General features: G+C 35.1%; 1 protein-coding gene across 4 annotated transcripts in view; it reads left to right on the top strand.

Moving 5' to 3' along the window:
• The window catches only part of SLIT2 (slit guidance ligand 2), a 350509-nt gene that overhangs the window by 211356 nt on the left and 118793 nt on the right, over positions 1-20360 (top strand). For 2 of the 4 annotated variants that reach the window (XM_032854235.1, XM_032854255.1), the window contains exons 6-9: positions 10365-10436; positions 16008-16079; positions 18678-18841; positions 19995-20006. In XM_032854235.1, coding sequence (XP_032710126.1) covers positions 10365-10436; positions 16008-16079; positions 18678-18841; positions 19995-20006 — 320 coding nt within the window. The remainder of the gene's footprint in view (positions 1-10364; positions 10437-16007; positions 16080-18677; positions 18842-19994; positions 20007-20360) is intronic. The other 2 variants (XM_032854244.1, XM_032854264.1) reach the window with 1 other exon arrangement.

The raw sequence follows: 20360 nt of genomic DNA, 5'->3' as shown, positions 1-20360 counted from the left end.
CCGTCTTCCATATTTAAGGATACATTTGGGAATGAGATACCAGTCATGATGGGATTCCTTCATATATCCTCTTCATTTATCCTTAAAGACTATGATTTTAGAAGTTTAGAGATAAAAAGAAAAGTAAGATCCTAGCCAGTTTACTATGAAGAATGCAATACTGGTTTGCCAGAATCTTGAAAATCTTTTTCTTCCCCTATATGCATCATTTTCCCTTCAAATTTAAGGTGAATATGTATACAGAGAGATGGGTTTAGGACTGGAGTCTTAGAATCTCATTACGTATTGGATTTGTAGACATGACAAATAAGTAAACTCTGTTGAGTATTAGTTTCACTTGTGTAGAATGAAAATGAAAATTGCTTGGGTTTGATATAGTTATTAGGGAGAGAAAATATGTGAAAGACCTTTTGGTAAAATGCTATGAAATGGAGTGTATTATTTCATTCTGTATGTATTCACTAATCAACCACTAGAAGTCAGCCCCTCAAAAGATATAGTAAAGATTTAGGAAAGTAGAACATGAAATAGTTTGCAATATTGGGCATGGTTAGGATAGATCCGTGTCTAGTATAAGTCAGTTGGACATGGGGCTAATAAGTGGAAAAAGAAAATATAGCAGAAAGTACTAAATTTTCATCAGACCCTGATTTATAAACAAGATATTACGTGCTTTAAGTTCTGAGGAAAGAAAAAGATAAAAATCATGGCTTGAGGTCATCAGGGAAACATAGGAAATAGTTCCTGAAAGAAAATCTAAAGGAGTCTTCAAGGATTTTGATTCATGTTATGTGTTGGTGAGTCACAGCAGAGAAGGGTAGATTGAAGAAGTTAGAATCTATTAAAGAATCAATGCAAAGTTAGAATCAATTTCCACTGTTCTCGCTGCCTTACACATAACAATGTCAAATACCTTTAGAGCAGCATTGAAGTACCACAATGCATTTCTAAGTTTATTTAATTAATTAGGATCATAGCTACAATTCTATAGAATTTCACACTTAAAATGCATGTTTCTATAACTGAAACATTGTTCAAACTACATTGTTCCAAGAAAAAAAAAATAGTTTCATGGGGCTTTGTATGAAGATTAGTTTTACCATTAAAAGTTAAGAAGATGCCTGCTAAAATATGTTAGAATTGAGGGTAAATTTTAATTCATATTATTATTAAAAGTAACCGTCAGTCATCAAGTACTGACTCAATAAAAGTCCATAAACATTAATATTAACATTATTCAGTGTGGGAAGGAGAGGTACAATATACTCTGTTCTACTTACCATTCCACTGTTGCAATTAGAGTTTGGATAATCCTACACCGTGGATGGCTGCTGTTCCAACTCATTCAGAGAACAAAAGAGAAAAAAGTCTAGACAGAAGAAATATGTTCTTTAGCTGCATTACAACGATATGACGATATTTTGTATAGAGCTGTCTAAATGCTCAGTCTGATGCACTGTAACAGGTTTATTGGATTTACCACATTCAGTCCTTATTCATAGCAAATTCCAGGTATCAGAAGATTTTCACTGGAAGCACTTACTCTAACCTTGTGGATTGGCTAAGTATGCCCAAGGCAGTATCTTGACAATAAGAAACTGATGCTGTGAATATTTTGCAAATTAGCAGATTTTATTCCTCTTCCTCCAGGCAAGACACACTAAAACTATTCTAGGCAGATGAACATTTATCTTGCTCTTAAACATCTCCAGGGAGGAATTCCTATAACTTTTTTGCTTATTGCTATTAATTTCTTAACTGGAAGAAAACTCTGTATATTTTATTTTGTTACCTAATTTTAATTAATTAATTTAACTTAATTAATACCTAAATTTCTCCAGCCACTTTCTTTTTCCTGACATTTTAGATTGTAATATCTGAGAATAACAAGATCATGTTAAAATACCAACTAAATTATAGTGTTTATGCTAGTCACTGGCAGCACTTTTCCGTAGTATTTACATGTTTTTAAATTCCCCACTCAAGTATGAATTAAAGTAGCAAAACCATATTATTACCAATTGAAGCCTCACAAAAATAAGCTTTCTGTATGTGTTTAATTTATTGAAACACTGATGAGGTAAAGCCTTGCTGCCTCCTGATCAGATTTTGAATTAAGACATGTTATATTATTTAAACTACCTTGTTTACAAGTATCTATGAGGTATTTCCATTTAATTGAATAATTTAGAAGAATATTTAAATTAAGCCTTGCTTTATTGCTGGGACTCATGAGCTTATTCTCTAAGCATCCATCTTCACAGATTAAAGATTTTCCAAGTCTCTTGTTTTTATGACAAAACATTCCTAGTTATAATTATCCCCAGATTTAAGCAAGAAAACTGTACAGATATATGAGCTTAAAATTGCAATAGATTGCTAGTTGCTCTTCATATCATGAGAGTAAACTTTAACATATTTTTAGCTTCTTTAGTGAGCACAACATAAACACTTAAAATAGTTAAATTACAGCATGCATCATTTTGGATATACTTGTAAGGTAGATCAAACCTTCTTTTTTCTTCTTTCATTTTGCAGTACACCCTCAAAGTGTACTCTGTGTTCCAAACTGTAATGTTTATTGCCTTTATAAATAAAGACATGTGTTTTCCATTTGCTTGCATTAACCTGAATTCCCTTAACCCTATATGAGTTGTACCCACCTTTTGCAGGAAAACCACCTCTCAGTAAAAAACAGGTTAGGGAAAATATTTGTATTTATCTTTAAAAAAATATTTAAATTCAATTTAGTTAACATATAGTGTGTTGTCAGTTTCAGGGTAGAATTTAGTGATTGATCGGTTGCGTATTACACCCAGTGCTCATTACATCAAGTGCCCTCCTTAATGCCCATCACCCAATTACCCCACCCCCCACCCACCTGCCATCCAGCAACACTGTTTGTTTCCTAGAGTTAAGAGTCTCCTATGGTTTGCTCGCCCTGTCTGTTTTCATCTTATTTTATTTTTCCTTTTTTAACATGCATTAATTTATAGACAAGGGTCAGGTTGTAAGATGATTTAGTTTTGTTTTCTTTGAGCATGTCATCATATTATTTGGAAATAAATATGTATAGCCATGACTTTTTAGGAAACAAATCAGTTAATTTGGGTTGCAGTGATTATTGGCAGTAAGATTTGGCAAACGGGAAAGACAGAGTTAATCTATATGTTGTCATATAGGTATTTATATTATTTAGAAATTTCATTTTTTTCTGGAACTCTGTCTTCAATTTATTTTATCGATGGAGCCTTAAAACCCATAGAAGGAAAATCTGCCATCCTAGACTAGAGACACAGAAAGACTTCTGTATTTTACTTTATTTTTTACATTTCCCTGGTTTTAAATACTAGGGAAATTAGTATCCCACAAGATACTACATACCAGTAAGGGAACAAGTGTTGCTCACATATTATAAAATCAATATGTAACAATTAGAAGAGTGTATTTTGTATTTTACCATGCAAATGAAAGACTTCTTTTAGCTTTGTCTTATGAATTGTTGTAATTGCAAATTATCTGCTATAATCAGCTAGTTTTCATGTTTAGTTCCTTATATTTCTTACCAGACTTATATACTTAGTATATTATCATAAAAACAAAATTCACTGATATCAAATTTAAATTATATCTTTTAGTCCTTCCAGCTCTTTCTTAGAATGTTTTCAGTAAACCTGAGGCTGAGGAGACTTTGAAGAGGAGGCTGGTTTCTCACTGAAGGGGCCTGCTATCTTTTGTGTTAGATTAAATGCCACAGGTCTTAAGTGAGATATAGTACCTTCTGAACAAACCTGTAGAGATGGCTCGTCATTTGGATAGTTAGTACGAAACTTAAGTTTCATTTCAATGAACACAGCTCCTCTTAAACATCGAGAATCTGGTCTGTAGACATCGGGATAAGCCACAATTGTCTGGGTGCTCTGGAGGTGGTAGCTGTACCGTGGGAACTGTCCATGGTCCTGTAACCTTCCTGGTTTGCAGTCACTCGGAAGGCATCCTGAATTGTGATAATCCCCACAACTACAATCAAGGTTGCTAACAACAACATCTCCAACTTTTCATTTTGCTCTGTCGGCAGGGTGTCTTAGCATTTTTCTTCAATGACATTATTCTGTTATGTGAAAATGAATTTATACAACATATTATCATAAACACTTTCCAAAACAAAATAAAACAAACAAAACACAAGACTATCTGAGTGATTGGGAATCCAGTTCACATATGTATAAAATAAGACTTGGTGTGATCTTTCCATGGCTGCTATGTTTTCCTTGAGATAGAACATATCCTTAGTTTTCTTGCTTCCCCAACCCTGAACTGGCACACTTTGCTACTTCTGAACTATTACAGTAGTGTACTGATTGAATTTTGATCTCCAGTCTATATTCTCATTTGTTAAGTTTAACATTGCAGGCAAATTTGTTTTTATAAAGCACTGGTTTTTTTTGTTTGTTTGTTTGTTTTGTTTTGTTTTGTTTTGTTTTGTTTTTTCTGTTTTAATCCTGTCACTCCCTGGCTCAAAAATCATTCACCTTATTAAAAACAACAATTCTTTGTTTTGGCCCTATGGTAAAGCCTTGAGGGTATAGCATAATATTGTCATAGTTTTACAGGTTCTGAGGAATGTAGAATCTTTCCTGAGAGAACAGAGGCTTTTAATGAATAGCATGCTTTCTTTAGATATTTTGACTTGTCCTAACATTCTGACATCCACCCAAGCTTCCAGCCCCCTCTCCCAGTGAATCTGCACGCAAGCTCCTTGCTCAAGCCTTAATGGCCTCTCTCTTACAAGCATTCATTGTGAACATTGTAAAACCGCGCTCACAGCTGTTCTTGATTGGGTCTTTTCCCTCCACAGGGAATACCCAGTTTTATTTTCTGTCTTTCTGGATTCTACCTGTTTTGTTTTGTTTTGTTTTAGGTTCAGGATTTTTCTTTCCTCACACAAGACTACTTCAGCATGGGGTGATCTGTTCCTTCCCTGACATTCTATAGCACTCTTTACATGCTGACTTTGTCTTTGAAGTTTGGGCATCAGAGATTGAGATGAACCTTTCATTTGCAGAATGAACAGTTCCTGAATCTCTTTCCCTGAATACTTACTATTGAGTGGGGACTTCAGCAATACACAGATTTAAATCTGAATCAAGATTTCACTGCTTATTTACTTTGAGTAAGTTATTAAACTTATGTGAGCTTCACATCCTCTTCTATAAAATCAGAATGATGAGAACATTTAGCTTTTCAAGTTAATGTAAGGAAAAATGATATAATATATACAGACCCTGCTATTTGCTCTGCTTTCAGTAAATGTAAGCAATTGTCAGTTTCAGTTTCTACCACCTTTGATTAGGTTACAAGAGCTACTAGAAAGTGAAGGGCTACTTGGTTGTTTTTCCTCCATTTTCTGGTACCATGTCTCTTAGAACTTACCTTTCACTTTTCCCTAATAAATTAGCAAGTAGATATAACTTTATACCATAGACAATTTCAATAAAAACTGAGATTCTTTATTCCTAAGCAAAAAACCCCACAACATTTTTCTTGAAAGATTTCAGAAGGACCAAATTCTCAAATATATTATTTAGCGTTCTTCAGGGGATAGTCCTTCCTTTGGTAGATTTATTCACTAATACCTGGGTTAGCACTGATGTGCTTTTATGCTGAGGTTAAATGACATGGTTGCCAAAACTTCAGCCTAGGGTGGGTGTTCATTCATATGGGTCAATTTACATTATTCTCTTGTCCTCTATCCATTATAACTTAAATCTTGAATTGCTTATTTAAGAGTCATTATTGGCATAAGATTTGTATATTTAGGCACTCATATTGACTTGAATTTTATACACACAAGGGAAGAAATAGAACAGATCATACCCATATCCTTAACAACATTTTATTTCTGCCATTTGATTTATATGTTTTATCAGGTTTCTTTCCAAATGGCAAAATGTTGTTTCTCCCTCCTATTGATTCTAACCACTTTGATATATTATTTTAAGTCAACTAAACTTTTGGAGTTTGCCATTTATAGCAATATGAATATGAACTAAACTTCTGTTTCTTGTGCTCAAAAAACCTTGGAGAATCAGAGCATAGTTATAATATGTTTTGTTGAAATACTGGGAGACTCTGTCTGGCTTTAAAGTTATTTTTTTAAAGATTTTATTTATTTATTTTAGAGAGAGAGCACAAAGTGGGGAGAGGTGCAGAGAGGGAGGGAGAAGCAAAGGGAGAGAATCTCAAGCAGACTCCATGCTGAGTTTGGATCAAACACTGATCAAACACTGGATCAGTCTCACAACCCTGAGATCATAACCTGAGCTGAAATCAAGAGTCACGTGCTTAACTGACTGAGCCACTCAGGCACCCTGGCTTTAAAGTTATTGAAGACATTTTATGTTCTGTATTGTTTCAGAGTTAAGTAAATTTTATGGTGTTCTAATTCTCACAAAAAGAAAACCAGTTGGTAAGAAGATCTTATTACTTGGACACTATAGTGCAACATAAATTTTCTATGAGCAAGGACAAAAACAAATAAAGTTAATGCAGGAAGGTGAGTTTGTATATGTAATTCAAACATAGTATGTATCCAAATTTTAATAACTGAAAACAGGAAGACCCTGAAAAAGAAAAAAAAAACATAAAAAGTTACAGAATGCAGTAAGTATCTCTAGATATATTTCAGGATGCCAAGTAAGCAAATGTTCAACCTTTCTGTTATTTAATATGCATATTTCTAAAATTTATATTCATCAGCATTATATATTGTTGCTCATACCTAGAATTAATCAAAATCTGAAACAAGGCTAAATCATTTTTTATGTTAAAGAAAATCAGATCTGCTTTAGAAATTTCATGTGTGCAAGGCTCAGAGTAACACCTGCTTGATAAAGATACACTGCGTTATCAAAGACTAAATTTACCAGGACAAAGAAAAATTAAAACAAGCAATCTAGTGTTATTCTGGAATAACCTAAGAGAAATAGTGACCAATGAAAAAAGAATCATAGAATGTTAATGCTGAAAGAGAGCTTGAAGTTTTCTATTCTTGTTAACATCGTCAATTTCATGAAATTAAAGATAAAGCACTTGCTTTAGAATGCACCCTTACAAACTAGAACAATGAAGGTTAAGATAGAGATGGAATTTGGAATTCAAACAGAAACAGAAGAGACTGGAGGTAGGAAATATAGGAGAGAAGCCACAAAATCTGTGCTAGGATACGTCAGGTGAAGGTCTGAAATAAATCGCTGATAATACTCTATCCGCGCTGTTCTTTCTCTCCAGAAAAAAAAAAAAAAAAAAAAAGTGCTATCTTGTTCCCTGTGGGATGTGACCCCTATACCAGGAAAGCATCCTGAAGCTGTTCCTTATGTATCTTAGTGCTCTTATTATCCAAAGATCAAGAAATTTACCCTCTGTTTGGCTGAATAATTGTAATACTACTTTTTGGAGAAGTAAAAATCAAAACAAAACAAAAACCTCTCCTCTTACTAATGCCTTAATTCAGAGTAATTTCATTGCACAATTGGAAATCACTTCTAAACAGAATCAGCCTGTCACTAAATCTGAGAACAGATCCTTTCCTGTTTACAGAAAGCAGAAAGGCCGGGGTCTTGAAAAGATGGTAGAGAAGGAAGTGAACTGGGTGAGAGAAACAAGGTGCAAAAAATAGTCCCAAATCCCTGAAGTAAAGTATGCTTTTGCATGGTATTGACACTCTTTATCTTGAACCATATACAGACAAATGGACGTTTTTGTGCCGAGAGATTTTTCTCATGAGCAATCAGAGCGGGCACAGCACTCTGCTTAAACATTCCTTTCGATATAAGGAAATCCACCAGTTGATGAAAAATTATTCATTTTGATTGTTCTCTCGTACAAGTAACTTTTTCTTACAATACCTTCGTTTTCAGAAGGCCGATGGCCTGAGCCATGATGGCATTCAGAAAACTTCTAAGGAAAACTTTGGTTCTATGAGAGCCAAATATCCTTGTGCTTTAATACCAAGGACTTGGGTTTCTGTTAAGAATCAGAAGCATGCAACCATGAGCAATGTTGAAGAGGGATGAAATTACCAAAGTTTCCAGCAGTGTCTCAACTTCTGGTGGTATAGGGAAAGTAATCTGCTTTTCAGTCTCTGTAGAACAAGATTTGCTTGAGTGCTTTCTGGCATGCTAGGTCTTCCCCTTTGTGTATAGTATGCATGATTTAAAAGAAGCAGTGTCAGCACTGACTTATACATTGACAGCTAAGGATAATAAGATATGGGCAAACATACAGCTCACCCTTTTACAGATTAACCTGGAGACTGCATTAGGCAAATTTGATAGCATTAAAAGATTTTGCCAATTTGTCTGGAAACAATTTCTCTTTTGTGGTGTGTCAAGGGTAACACTTCATGCCATTGTACTAATTTAAATGGCTTTGATAAATTGTTCAAGAGGTTAGAGAATAGTAGTGTAGATATATATTTAGCACTTTAAAATAAAAAGGCTGTTAACTTAATTGTTAAAAGAATTTAATCTGTAAAAATCAAAAGTGCTCAAGAATGTAAGTGTTTTCTTGGAACCACAGCAGCCATATTACATCATGAAGCTTTAAAAGTCTTCCTAGAAAATAAAATTATCCTTCTGCATTACTTCCTAATAAGTAGAAATGCTTAAGCTATTACAGTAGCATGGATGGTACCTATTATTTGGGGAAAGCCTTAGTTTATAAAAGCAATAAAACCGTATCTTCTCCAGAGTTGGCCTTTTTTTTTTTTTTTTAATGTTGCAGGTCCTAGATTGTACCATTTGCATGACATCAAGGTAGTCTGTGTCCCCTAGAGACCTTCTTAAAAATGAGATGTATATTTCATGAGACATTCCCTATGTACATAACTTCTAAAGTAAGGATTTTGAAGAAGCCGCTCTGAAAGTCACTGGGTTAAATCATTGCACCTTTATTCCGTAGCCTTGTGAGAGAAACAGCTGTTTTATGGGAATGTTGAAACAGTAGTTTAAGAATACACCTCAAATGTGAATTGGCCTTTTTGGTGAATTTCGCACTTGAAACGAGGACAAGATTCATTTGTATCATGATCATAGTCTGAGCCCTGTACATCCGATTCCCTCCCAATGCATGGAGAACTGACAATTCACCTATTTCATAAACATTTTGTTTCTGTCTCAAGTGAAGCCTTAAAATACTTTTCTTTACTGGAATAATAATATCGCTAAGCATCAAGCTACTAGACTTAAACAACAACTGCTTATTTGTTTAAAAAAATAATTTAAAATAATATAAAGATAGAACATGTAGGATTTAGTACTTAGCTGTTTATTTCAACCAAATTAATAGGTCAGCCTGGATAAAGAAAATTGTAATTCTGAAAACAAGTGGCAGGAACAAACTGACTTAACCAAGTTTGGAGTAACTTTGTCTTTTCATCTTTGAATTATAAAAAATGAGTGCTCAACTATAAGAGAAGATTCATTTGTTGGCATTTTGTACTATTTAGAAGGAACTGATAAAGCTTTTACACTCTTTAGCATAGATTGGTGTAGTGTTTTAATGATGTTGCTGCAGTATGCGTTCTTGCGTTTGCAGCTAAAATTAACATCTTTGAGAAAAGCAAAAAGATTAATTTCTTAATACTTTATAACTTATTTTCTGGAAATTTGGGGAGTTTCTTAACTGGAAGTATGCCATATTTACAATGCAGGGAAATCACATGTAAGGACACACGGTGCAAATCATGGATATTAAGCAAAGCGTAATGCAGAACAAGGGCTCGCTTTCTAAAGGGTTTTCCTGGTTGGGAATAGCAGGGAGGTACGTGGGACCTCATTTCTCTCTTGCGATTGGGAGTTCTCGAAGGAAAACTGCTTTTAAAAGAAGAAAACCTAAAAGTAGTCTTGCTCTTTCTTGCCAAGGATGGTGAAATTAACATGCAGCTGGGCGTCTCTGATAAATGGATTCTGTTAGGTCACTGAGGGGGTGCATGTGACATTAAGTGATTTACAGTCCTTTACCTTAATGAAATTGTTTCAGCAAGATGACGCTGAAAGCTCTTAATGGATAGCTTTTCTTGATGTAATGAAATTGCATTCCTATGGCATTTAATATAAGGCACAGTTATTATTTACTGGAGCTTTCCAAGGGCTGCTATTTGCACAGACAGTTCAGAACAAAAAGAGATCTCAGTCGCAGTACGGAGGCCAGAATGGCTTGTGACATTCTTAAGCAGATGAGTGTATTTGTGACAGCATTTCAGTTCCTGCAGCCAGGGCTTCCTAGACCCATCAGGGGACTTCCTTTCACCCAACCCAGATAGTCTTCAGCCTTTTACATATATTCTTTTAATCTGTTTACAGGCAACTGGATTACAACCAGATCAGCTGTATTGAAGATGGGGCATTTAGGGCTCTGCGGGACCTGGAAGTGCTGTAAGTGTTGCTTCTCTCTCTGACTCTTTTGAAAACGGGAGCTTTGTGTCGGGGAGTGCAGATGGGGGAGCTTATCCGCTAGCTCAAAACCTGTGTCAGGATGGTCTCTTAGGAAGATACCTTAAATCACTCCTGGGGAATATACAGAGAACTTGAAATGTGTGTGCACACAACCGTGGGCATCATTTCTGCATGTTTAGGTAAAAATGTCTCAAGGGAGAACATTCAGATGTTCACACTACTGTCCTGTACGTGTTTCTCCTTATAACAAAATATTTTCAGTCATAGGATTCGTGAGAATGCCTAGAATTGCTAAATATTAAGATTTAAGATCAGTTGTGTCAGAAAAACGACAACAAAAAAATAAAACCTCTTTAGTCGCTGACAAGTTGGAATATTGTGTAGTTGCCATGCAATGGGAAAACGTTTTCTCGTTTTGAGATGTCACGTAACTGGATAACATCATTTTTGAAAGGTGATTTTGAGATCTGTTTTCTAATTTTAATAAGCTGCCCACTGGGTCCATTTTAAAGTCTTCACTACTGACTCAGTAAAGCACAGCACTCAGCTCTGAATTGTAACTGGCATCCTCCCTTTCCTTGCTGGGTAGGCATGGTTGACAAAAATGGGTTAGAGGCAACTGAGTAATCTCTACAGTCCTTTGACTTGGTAAAATAATTTTAATGAAGTTATTCTAATGAAAAATAATTTTAACGTAAACTGGAGTTACTAAAGTGTTTGAAATCGCCTATACATTTGTGGGATTTTTTTTTTCCAGCCAGAGATTCACCAGTCTAGCTTTTAAAATAAATTTGCAGATTTCTGTCCCGAAAAAAATTATTTTTCTCTGCTATAATTCATCCCTGACTAAATTTATTCAGAATCCAAAATTGAATTAAATGTGAAGAGGTTTTGAATTTTGAGTCCATGTGGTAAAAATTATCCAAGAATCATGAAATCCTCCTGAAAAAAAAAAAAAATTCCATTACTTTAAAAATTGAGTTTGAGGAACAGAATGTAATGCTGAAAAAAGTTTGATGTTTTGACAAAACATTACTGATTATTTTTAAGGACTTAACATAAGAACTAGTTGATTGAGATAAACTGTTATAAGAACATATATCATTGTCTATCCACGTGACAAGTCACCTTTATTTCTGTTGGTAACAGTCTAACTTTTTCTCTAGGGAAAACATTCAGAGTGCTTATCATAAACATTGTAGTTACAAGGCCACTTTTTATTTGTGTGCCAGACCCATTCATATACAAAGCTCACTTTGCTATTTCAGAGTCAGAATAATGAGGATACAACTACGGTTTCATGATAGTAGTCTGATGTCAAAACCATAGTCAATGTCGTAAACTTGGTATATGAAGAGACTACCATGGGTGTTATTTAATTGAACGGATCTTATCAAGCCAAAAATGTATTACCAAGTCAGTACTTCTAACTAGGAATAGGAGCGACACCAAAAATTTTATAGAAAATTTGCTGAATACTTTGCATGGACTAAAATCCCATAAAGTATTTTGTTATTAATTAAAAGAGCTTATTAGATATGAAATAATGCATATACATAATATATTGAGTATATATTGGGTAAATATATATATGTATAAATATAGAGAAAGAGAAAGAGAGAGAGGGGGAGAGAGAGAGAGAGATACATATACACAGAGTACCTGCTCTGTGCCAAACACCATGCTGGACACTGAAAACTCTTTACCCACAAATACAATAACTATTCATTTGATTCATCTGCTAATTTGTTATAGAGTAATATCACTGTTTTTAGATTCAGTAAGCTCATGAAAACAAAATCACTGCATATATTGTGTTTGTCATGTTAAAAAGGTGACTTGAAACTACTATCTTGAAACACACCAAAGAGTGAAAATTGTCTTATGATTCATGGAGTTAAATTCAAAATCCACAAGTTTGGGAATTCTTTTGAGGACCTTAATATATAGGTTTCAAAGAGATATATAATGGTCAGAGTTTGCTAAAAATACATAATTAAAATTAGTACATGATACAAGAAAATGTGCCATTTGAAATGTCTTAAATATTTTATATTAAAATTTGATAGTCAAGCAGACATTCTTTTAATATGTATTAATTTTTAAAATCCTCATAGTTCATACAACCTTTAAAGAAATTAATTGATGAAAAATTTAAGGCTGACTGGAGAAAGCACTCAAAAGACTGGGATTTATCAAGCCCAAGTCTCTTGTCTAGTAAATCAAAAAAGTTCTTCTGTTGTAAATATTTGGTTGGGGGCTTTTTTGATAGAAGGTTCCAGAAAGAATGATGTCTGTTTTGCCTATTTTTACCATGTATGACTCTTTATAATATATCTTCTTGAATGGAGCTAATGAAGCATTAATTAATTTGCAAATCACCTTAAATTTAGAGTCCCAATGCTTCAGGGGTTTTTTGTTTTGTTTTGTTTTGTTTTGTTTTTTTAATTTTGGTTCCATTAGCCATTTGTGAGTGTATGGATTACACTGAGGCAAAACAGGTAAAGATGGAAGTAATCATTCTGGGCCACTGATGAAAATTTGTTAAGATATTTATTAGGGTACGGAGAGTGAATAAAGTTTAAGAAGGAAAAGTCCAGGTAAATGAAAGCAAGGGTAGGCAGTTTATCACTTGTATGTTCATGGAACGTTGGCAAATTGTGGAATTCTGATTGACACGATTCAGAAATATTTATTTAAAAAAAAGCATATCTTCTTAATATGAAGATATCACAAAAATAACATTAGAACTATTTTGTTTTCTATTTCGGTGTTTTCTATTTCTTTGGACAGCAGATTCAGAAATGAAATATATTCCTTAGGTTGCTAGTTTTATATCTTTTTTGTTCCTTTTCCATAAAATAGGCAAAATTTTATTTAATTGAGATGTAGAGGTTCATATCCATAAAATACCAGACTCTCTGCCAAACACTAGCCTGAGCATGAAGGGAGTAAGAAAAGAATAAATCAAGAGCTAAGTCTGAGAGGACTTACGTGATTACCAAGACTCACGTTCTGTGTTTACACATAAGCTATCCTTTGTACGAGAATATATTCTCATTGCAAAGAGAAAATCTTGAAGTTGAAGATAGAAATACACTCTCATATAGGAGAAAGTGTTCACAAATAAAGAAGTACAACAGACAAATTTGCATTGTTTCGCTGTAGGAATTGATCATGACTATAAAAAATACATTACACCATACATAATTAACACATATTAATTACTAAGATTAAAATAATTTCATTGGTTCCACATACGGCTCCATTACCAGGCATCAATATCAATATTGTTTTGCCAGCATCAATACTGAATAAAAACTACTAAGAAAGATAGCATTTCTTTGGTTGTGTTATGCAAAGTAAAATTGTGATACAAAAGACTCCAAACTGGGCAGCAGTATCAGCATTCAACGAAAACTCTCTTTGGTACAGAATCATAAGAAATTACAGTTCAAAATTAATGCACGTCTGCTGCAAGTGAATTGCTTAAAAAAAAAAAATGTTATCCCTGAAGTCACATTGCAGTATGTTATGTACTCTAAAGAGTTTAGCCATATAAAGTTAGCATCAATTTTGAGGGTGGGAAAAGGGGTCATTTGAAAGCAAATCCCTTTGAGAAGTGAAACCTTTTAGTTCAAACATCAGGATATATTTTAATGGCGTTTGAAAAAAAAAATCTCATTTCACTTGAGCACAGAAAAATGCTACAGGCTTTTAGATAACATGAACCAACCAATTCAATGCTTTGTAGGTCCTTCATAAAGTGTTGTTTTGTTTTTTTTTTTTCTTATGCAACTTAATTCAAATCACTTGGATTAGTTCTTCTATCATTCAGTACATTGCAAAGCTGGGTAGGAAAGAAAGTCTGCCTGTTGTAGCTCTGTAGCCACTGTGCCCTACTTTGCCTAGAAGTCTAAGTGCCCCCTGTGTACCCCAAATCACACCATTAACAACTGCAGCCTCCAGCTGGCCAGAAGTAGCCTCACAAACCTATCTCACTCAGTCCAAACAGACTCAGTCCATGGACTCTTTGAAATATCTGAATTTGTTGCCAGTATTTAAAACTTGGGAGGATAAAGGCAAAATTTCCCATTTCTTGCTTCTCCTTAGAAAATCCAATTGTTTGGCCACCTTCCATTACATCAGAGCAGCAACACATCAGAGCTGAGTTTTAGCTGCTATAGCACAGAGTATCATTGCTGTCTTACCAAGGTCTTCCTCGTCCCCAGCTCTCTGCGTGCTCCTCTCCATCTCTCGTCCTCATTCTGTGTCCTGTTACTGTATATACAACCTGTTTCTCTCCATTTATGTTCCCTGCCTGGCTTACACTGGCAAGAGAATTCACCAAGTCTACTCCAGACCTGTCTCCATTATCAAATGCTATCCACTGGCCATTGATCCCGTCCTCTTGCCTCCTTCAGCAGCTTGCATGATTTTCTTACCCCACCATGCTGTTTTCTCTATACGAGAATTGTTTTCCATCTTTGCACTGCACAATCACAGCCCTGGGGTAGTTGTCTTGTCCATTTCTTGTCATAGACAGACTTCTCTGAAGGGCGGGGGGTGGGGGGGACCTCTTCTTAACCTTATTAACTCTAAGTTTTTATAATTTGTGTATTTCATCTCCCCAGTTGGGCTATATGCTACTTTAAGACAGGTTTTATGCCTGATTTATTTTTATACCATTCCATGTTGCCCTAACGTTAAAAACCCTTTAGGAAATACTAGATGAATGAACTGTTACTGGTCATAGTAGAAATGGTCAAAATAATAACAAACAACGCCTGTGTTAGGGGAAAAGTAGGAACAATTTAAACCAAGCAAGAATTATGCTATTTTCACCATCTCTGCCTTGACCACCCATCTTCCTGACTCTAGCATCAAGAAACCGTGATCACTACCACACCACAGTAAGCAAAGGACAAGATATGTGCCTGCCACATAAAACTGCTAGAATGTATCAATAAACTGCTACAGCCTGACATTTTATCCCTATCCAATGCAAATCCCAAGTGCAGATATCATTCTTGCTACTCAGATTTCAACAGCGGCATGGCCAATGTCCACAATAAAGAATACTTAGCAGCGGCATGGCCAATGTCCACAATAAAGAATACTTAGCAGGACTCTTTGGGAGATTTCAAATATCTTCATTTACTGATACTAATTACACACAGTGCCCCTCTAAGGAAATCCAGCTGCCTGATTTTACTGACTGTTGAACATCTCATGTTAGTTCCTTAAGCCGTGTCATAAATACATACTCACTCATGCACATGGTGCAAAGGGCAACATGTGAATAGTCAAAAATATAAGACAAATCTGTCACAAATATTTGATAAAGCTGAAAGCATAGAAATATGTTGATGTATCACATTTATTTATTGTCTTGTTTAAAATATAGGGCATTCCTTATATTATTACCTTTCTACCACATAGTTGTCTTGCATAAACATAATCTCATTGTCTCACTATTAATATATAGAATGACCAATGAATGTGCATTACCTGAAATGTCTAACTTTTTTTTTTATTATTATTCTACAGCACTCTCAACAATAACAACATTACTAGACTTTCTGTGGCAAGTTTCAACCACATGCCTAAACTTAGGACTTTGTAAGTAGCCACAATATATATCTAAAGGTCAATTTAATCAATTAAGTGTTCCCCTAAAGTACTGTTTTTTGTAAACAAAGAACAGAATCATGAGTTCATTACGGGGTAGAGAAGGAAAACACCACATTTTTAAAAAGTGCTAGATGTGATATTTGAATAAACGAACTATCATTCTAAAAACATGAAAGCTTTCTTTTCAATGATATGCATCATGGGAAGTTGGGGGAGAGGGAGACGTTTACTTAGAGCTCTTGCGGAGGTCACATTTCATTAAGAAATGTAAGACTCCTTGATTGGCTGTCAGAAATGATAAATGGTAAATCTTTATGATTTTATTACTGTACAACAAGCAGACCTAATAAAGCTGAACTGGATCTCCTACATTCTTTGTAGTGTAAAATTACAACATAACTCTCCAGTCCTTCTGTAACTAAGGTTGTGGCAGCATTTGTATTTAAAAAAATATCTTTTTAGAAGATGAACATTAAAATATTTTAGGTGAATAAAAACTTGTCCTCTCATAATGTATTTGCTGCAGCTATTTTTTTTTCCTCTTGGAGGAAAATTAATCCTTAAAGCCCAGAGTGGGATAGTTAGTTAAAGCATTTTCAGAGATAAATCTTGTTTGAACTCAGATTAAGAATCACCCTGGCCTCAAAAATACTATATATACAACGTGTGAGAAATAGTGGGAAATATAAGTAAAGCATTGAACTTCTTGAAAAAAACAAATGTGCTTTTAAGTGGGAGATATATGTACGTTGATTGAGTTTTCAAAATAATTTTCAGTTTATAATAGTTTATAACTGGAAATGTATTGCATTTATTTTTTCTCTTTAATGAAAAATCATTTGAATTGCCAGCTTTTTAATGATTTGGATAGTACCAATCTGAATGTCCTTTTTTTGGTCACTAAAATATGGTGCTCTATGTATGATACAACACATCATTATCATTTCTTTGGAATATGATTTAACAAAATAAAGGAATTCTGAAAGTATGCAGATATAACATGAATTCCGTTTTCTTGATGCGCCTAACCTGACCAAGTGAATAGACCAGTTCACCCAAGACTATATTTGATGAAATTCATTGCTAACCATTCACTTTAGCTAATTTTTTAAAATGCAAAGTGAACAGGCTCCTAAATGGCAAAAATGAGGCCACTGAGAATGTGGAAACATCTGTCATCTGCCTTTTTGATAGTGTGCTTTATTTTCCTATAGAAATCCATCGTAGTTTGTTTTGCTAATCAGGGTTTTAAAGTTTTATGTTCTTTTCTCACTTCAAATTTAGGCACACGGAATTGATTCGTTGTAACGTGCTTGATTCAGATGAAAATGTTTCTAGAACAATGAGGTAGAGTGTGCTTCGTGGTTTCCAAAGGATGCCACTCTGACTTCCAAGCAAACTGAGCTGGAGGTCACCCAGCTTTCGCAAAATGTAGCTTTTTGTTCTGGGCAGGCCGTCTAAGTTTTGATGCAAGACAGTCTGTTCCATATCTTACAGGCTCAAGGAGAATGTAAAACAGTCTTCTAACTTGAAATTCCCTTGCTTTGGTTGTTTCATTATTCTGTATTATCACTGCTACTTAAAAATTCCATTTTTATGGTCCAATTATCTTTCTGGACTGAGTTCCATTGTTTAATATCCATTACTGTTATTGGGTTAGAATTGAGCACATCAGCTAAAAAGGACTAAAATGGTATTACTGTGTCATAGATGATTCTGGAAATGATGCTTTGATTTATAGCTTTGGATGTCCTTTTCTTTAGTTTGAGAAAACATAAAAGCCAATTTGAAGTCATTTACCTAATTTAGTGGATACATTTGTCTGATATTTTATTAATGGAAAAGTGCTATTTGCCACTTGGAATGGATCCATGGTCTGGTGTGGATCCCTGCCAACACAGAGAGGGGGGCTCACTTAATTCCTTCACTCCCAGCCATTTATGTCTTTTCATTTCAGTTCCTGCTCTTTGAGGATAGGGTCCCAAGAGCCAAAAGCAGCTAATCCCTTTTTCTGCTATTAAACAAAAAGAAGGAAATCAGAATAGGGACATGAAAGAAGTGTTTTATATTGAATTATTATTCTATCTTGTTCAGCAAAAAACGAAAGTGACCTGCTAAAAAGATTTTGCAAGCAGTTCCTCCAGAAACTAACAACAGCAGGACTAAGGGATCATTCATACTGGGAGCTGTGACTTTTATGAACATACCCCCACCCCTGCCCCACCCATCACCTCCCCTTTCCCCCCACCCTACCCCAACTGGCTGTCAGTATGTTGGGACTGCAAAGCAATTTGCCTTGGACATCTCTGTTTCTTTTTACTCTTTTGAGTGAACATAGGGAAATCATCTTTATGGTCATGTTCAAGCTTCTGGATGTTGGCTTAGAGGTAAATGAAGAGAAACTCCATTCTGCAGTTGTACACCAGTTTAATGTTGAGAGAACGAATTAGATCGGGACTACTTTAGCTTTGTCTACTGAAATTTTAAGAAATAAAGCTGTAGATTATTATGAAGACTCTTTTTTTCAATATTCAAAGTAACCGTTTTCTGTTTTTCTTGCTTTAAAATTGTCTCTTTCTTCTCTAGTCGACTGCACTCAAACAATCTCTACTGCGACTGCCACCTGGCCTGGCTGTCTGACTGGCTGCGCCAGAGGCCCCGGGTGGGTCTCTACACTCAGTGTATGGGCCCCTCCCACCTGCGGGGCCATAATGTAGCTGAGGTGCAAAAACGCGAATTTGTCTGCAGTGGTAAGGGAGAAAGAACCTTTACGTTGTCGTCTGATTTTACGCTGCCGTGTCGGAGAACTGTGGAGAATGCATGCTCTCAGAGTTTCCATGTTGCTCACTAACGCGTACCGTCGTGCACTAATCACTCCATGGACGTCCTCTGTTTTAGCGCTGTTGAGAATAGGTTCTAGGATGTGTGTGATTGGCAAGGACAGGTTCCTCTGAAGTGAGGATGGAAGATTTCTCAATTTTCACTCCTGGGGACCTCTAGGAAATTCCTAGACTTTAATTCTGTTTGCTGCTTATTTTCCTGTTAAGTAATAATGTATGTCTGCTTTTCTGCTAATGATTGGAAATATGGTTAATCCTGGATCCCTGCTGGGAAATTTAAAAAAGTAACTCGACTATAGTTGCAGAGTGACAACATACTTTTCGTGAATACTAGTGGTTCACGTCTACTCTAAGAGATAAACGACTAGCTTTAGTGATGAAAATCTGGAAACGAAAATAAGGCACAGCCTATATAAAAATTTCAGGAAGTCACATTCACTTAGTTCTTTCTATATGTTCGAGCTCCAGTCTAGGTATTTCTCATATATGTACCTCATTTCACCTCCCTCATCACAACTGTAGTGAAATATAATATTATCTTTCTACTAGAGATGAAAACGCTGAGAAAAAGATGTTAAGTAGCCTTATCCAAGATCACACAGCTGTGTCTAGGCATCTCAATCTCGGCAGATTACCAATGCATATATTTATTGATATTTATGCTTATATTTATATTTATTTATAAAACAATATATTAAAAGTATCTGATACATATTTACATATATCTTATTTTATAAATACAGGGCTGGTTTTTCATCAGAAGTGCCTGTTCAAAATACAATAACACAAAATTTTGAAATATATATAATGCGTCACAAATTGTTCCTTAAAGGAGGCACAAGAAGAAGTACTAGCAGAAGATTCTGATTTAATGTTGTCTTTAGAACTTTTTATATACTTTTCCACACTTTTTATAACCCAGACAAAATTTTCTTATAATGTCATGGAATGGGAATGTTCTCTTCAGATCTGATTGCTTTGTAAAAAATTAAATAATGCAATGACTAACAGTTCGTTACTAACCACTTTTTTCTCTCTTCACTTTTCCCTTCCTGTTTTCTAGATGAGGAAGAAGGCAAGTTCACGTTTCTTTTTTAGACTGAGACCAATTTTTGTAAAGTTTGACAGATTGTTCTGAGGGCTTGGGTTAGTAAAGAGTTTGCAGTATCTTCCTGGTGTCCATGACCGCTCAGGCCCTCTCGCTGCAGATCAGAGAGGGCTGTCCCCTTGCTCCAATAGCCAAGTGTGTGCAGATGCCCATGCCTACAATACGACCGACATTCTGTTGTTCGTCATTACAACAACCAAAGCTCATTTCCAAACAGTTTTGTTTCCAAACACTGAGTAGTAAAAATATATGCCTGCAGGTAACTACTTAATGCTAACATTGTAGAATAGGCCAAGCTGAATAAAAGAACTGTCTAGATTA

This window comes from Lontra canadensis, unplaced genomic scaffold (assembly GCF_010015895.1).
Source record: "Lontra canadensis isolate GAN:19392208 unplaced genomic scaffold, GSC_riverotter_1.0 scaffold1, whole genome shotgun sequence".
NCBI lineage: Eukaryota > Metazoa > Chordata > Mammalia > Carnivora > Mustelidae > Lontra > Lontra canadensis.
Note: the sequence above shows the minus strand (reverse complement) of the source record. Positions and strands in the feature narration are given on the sequence as shown.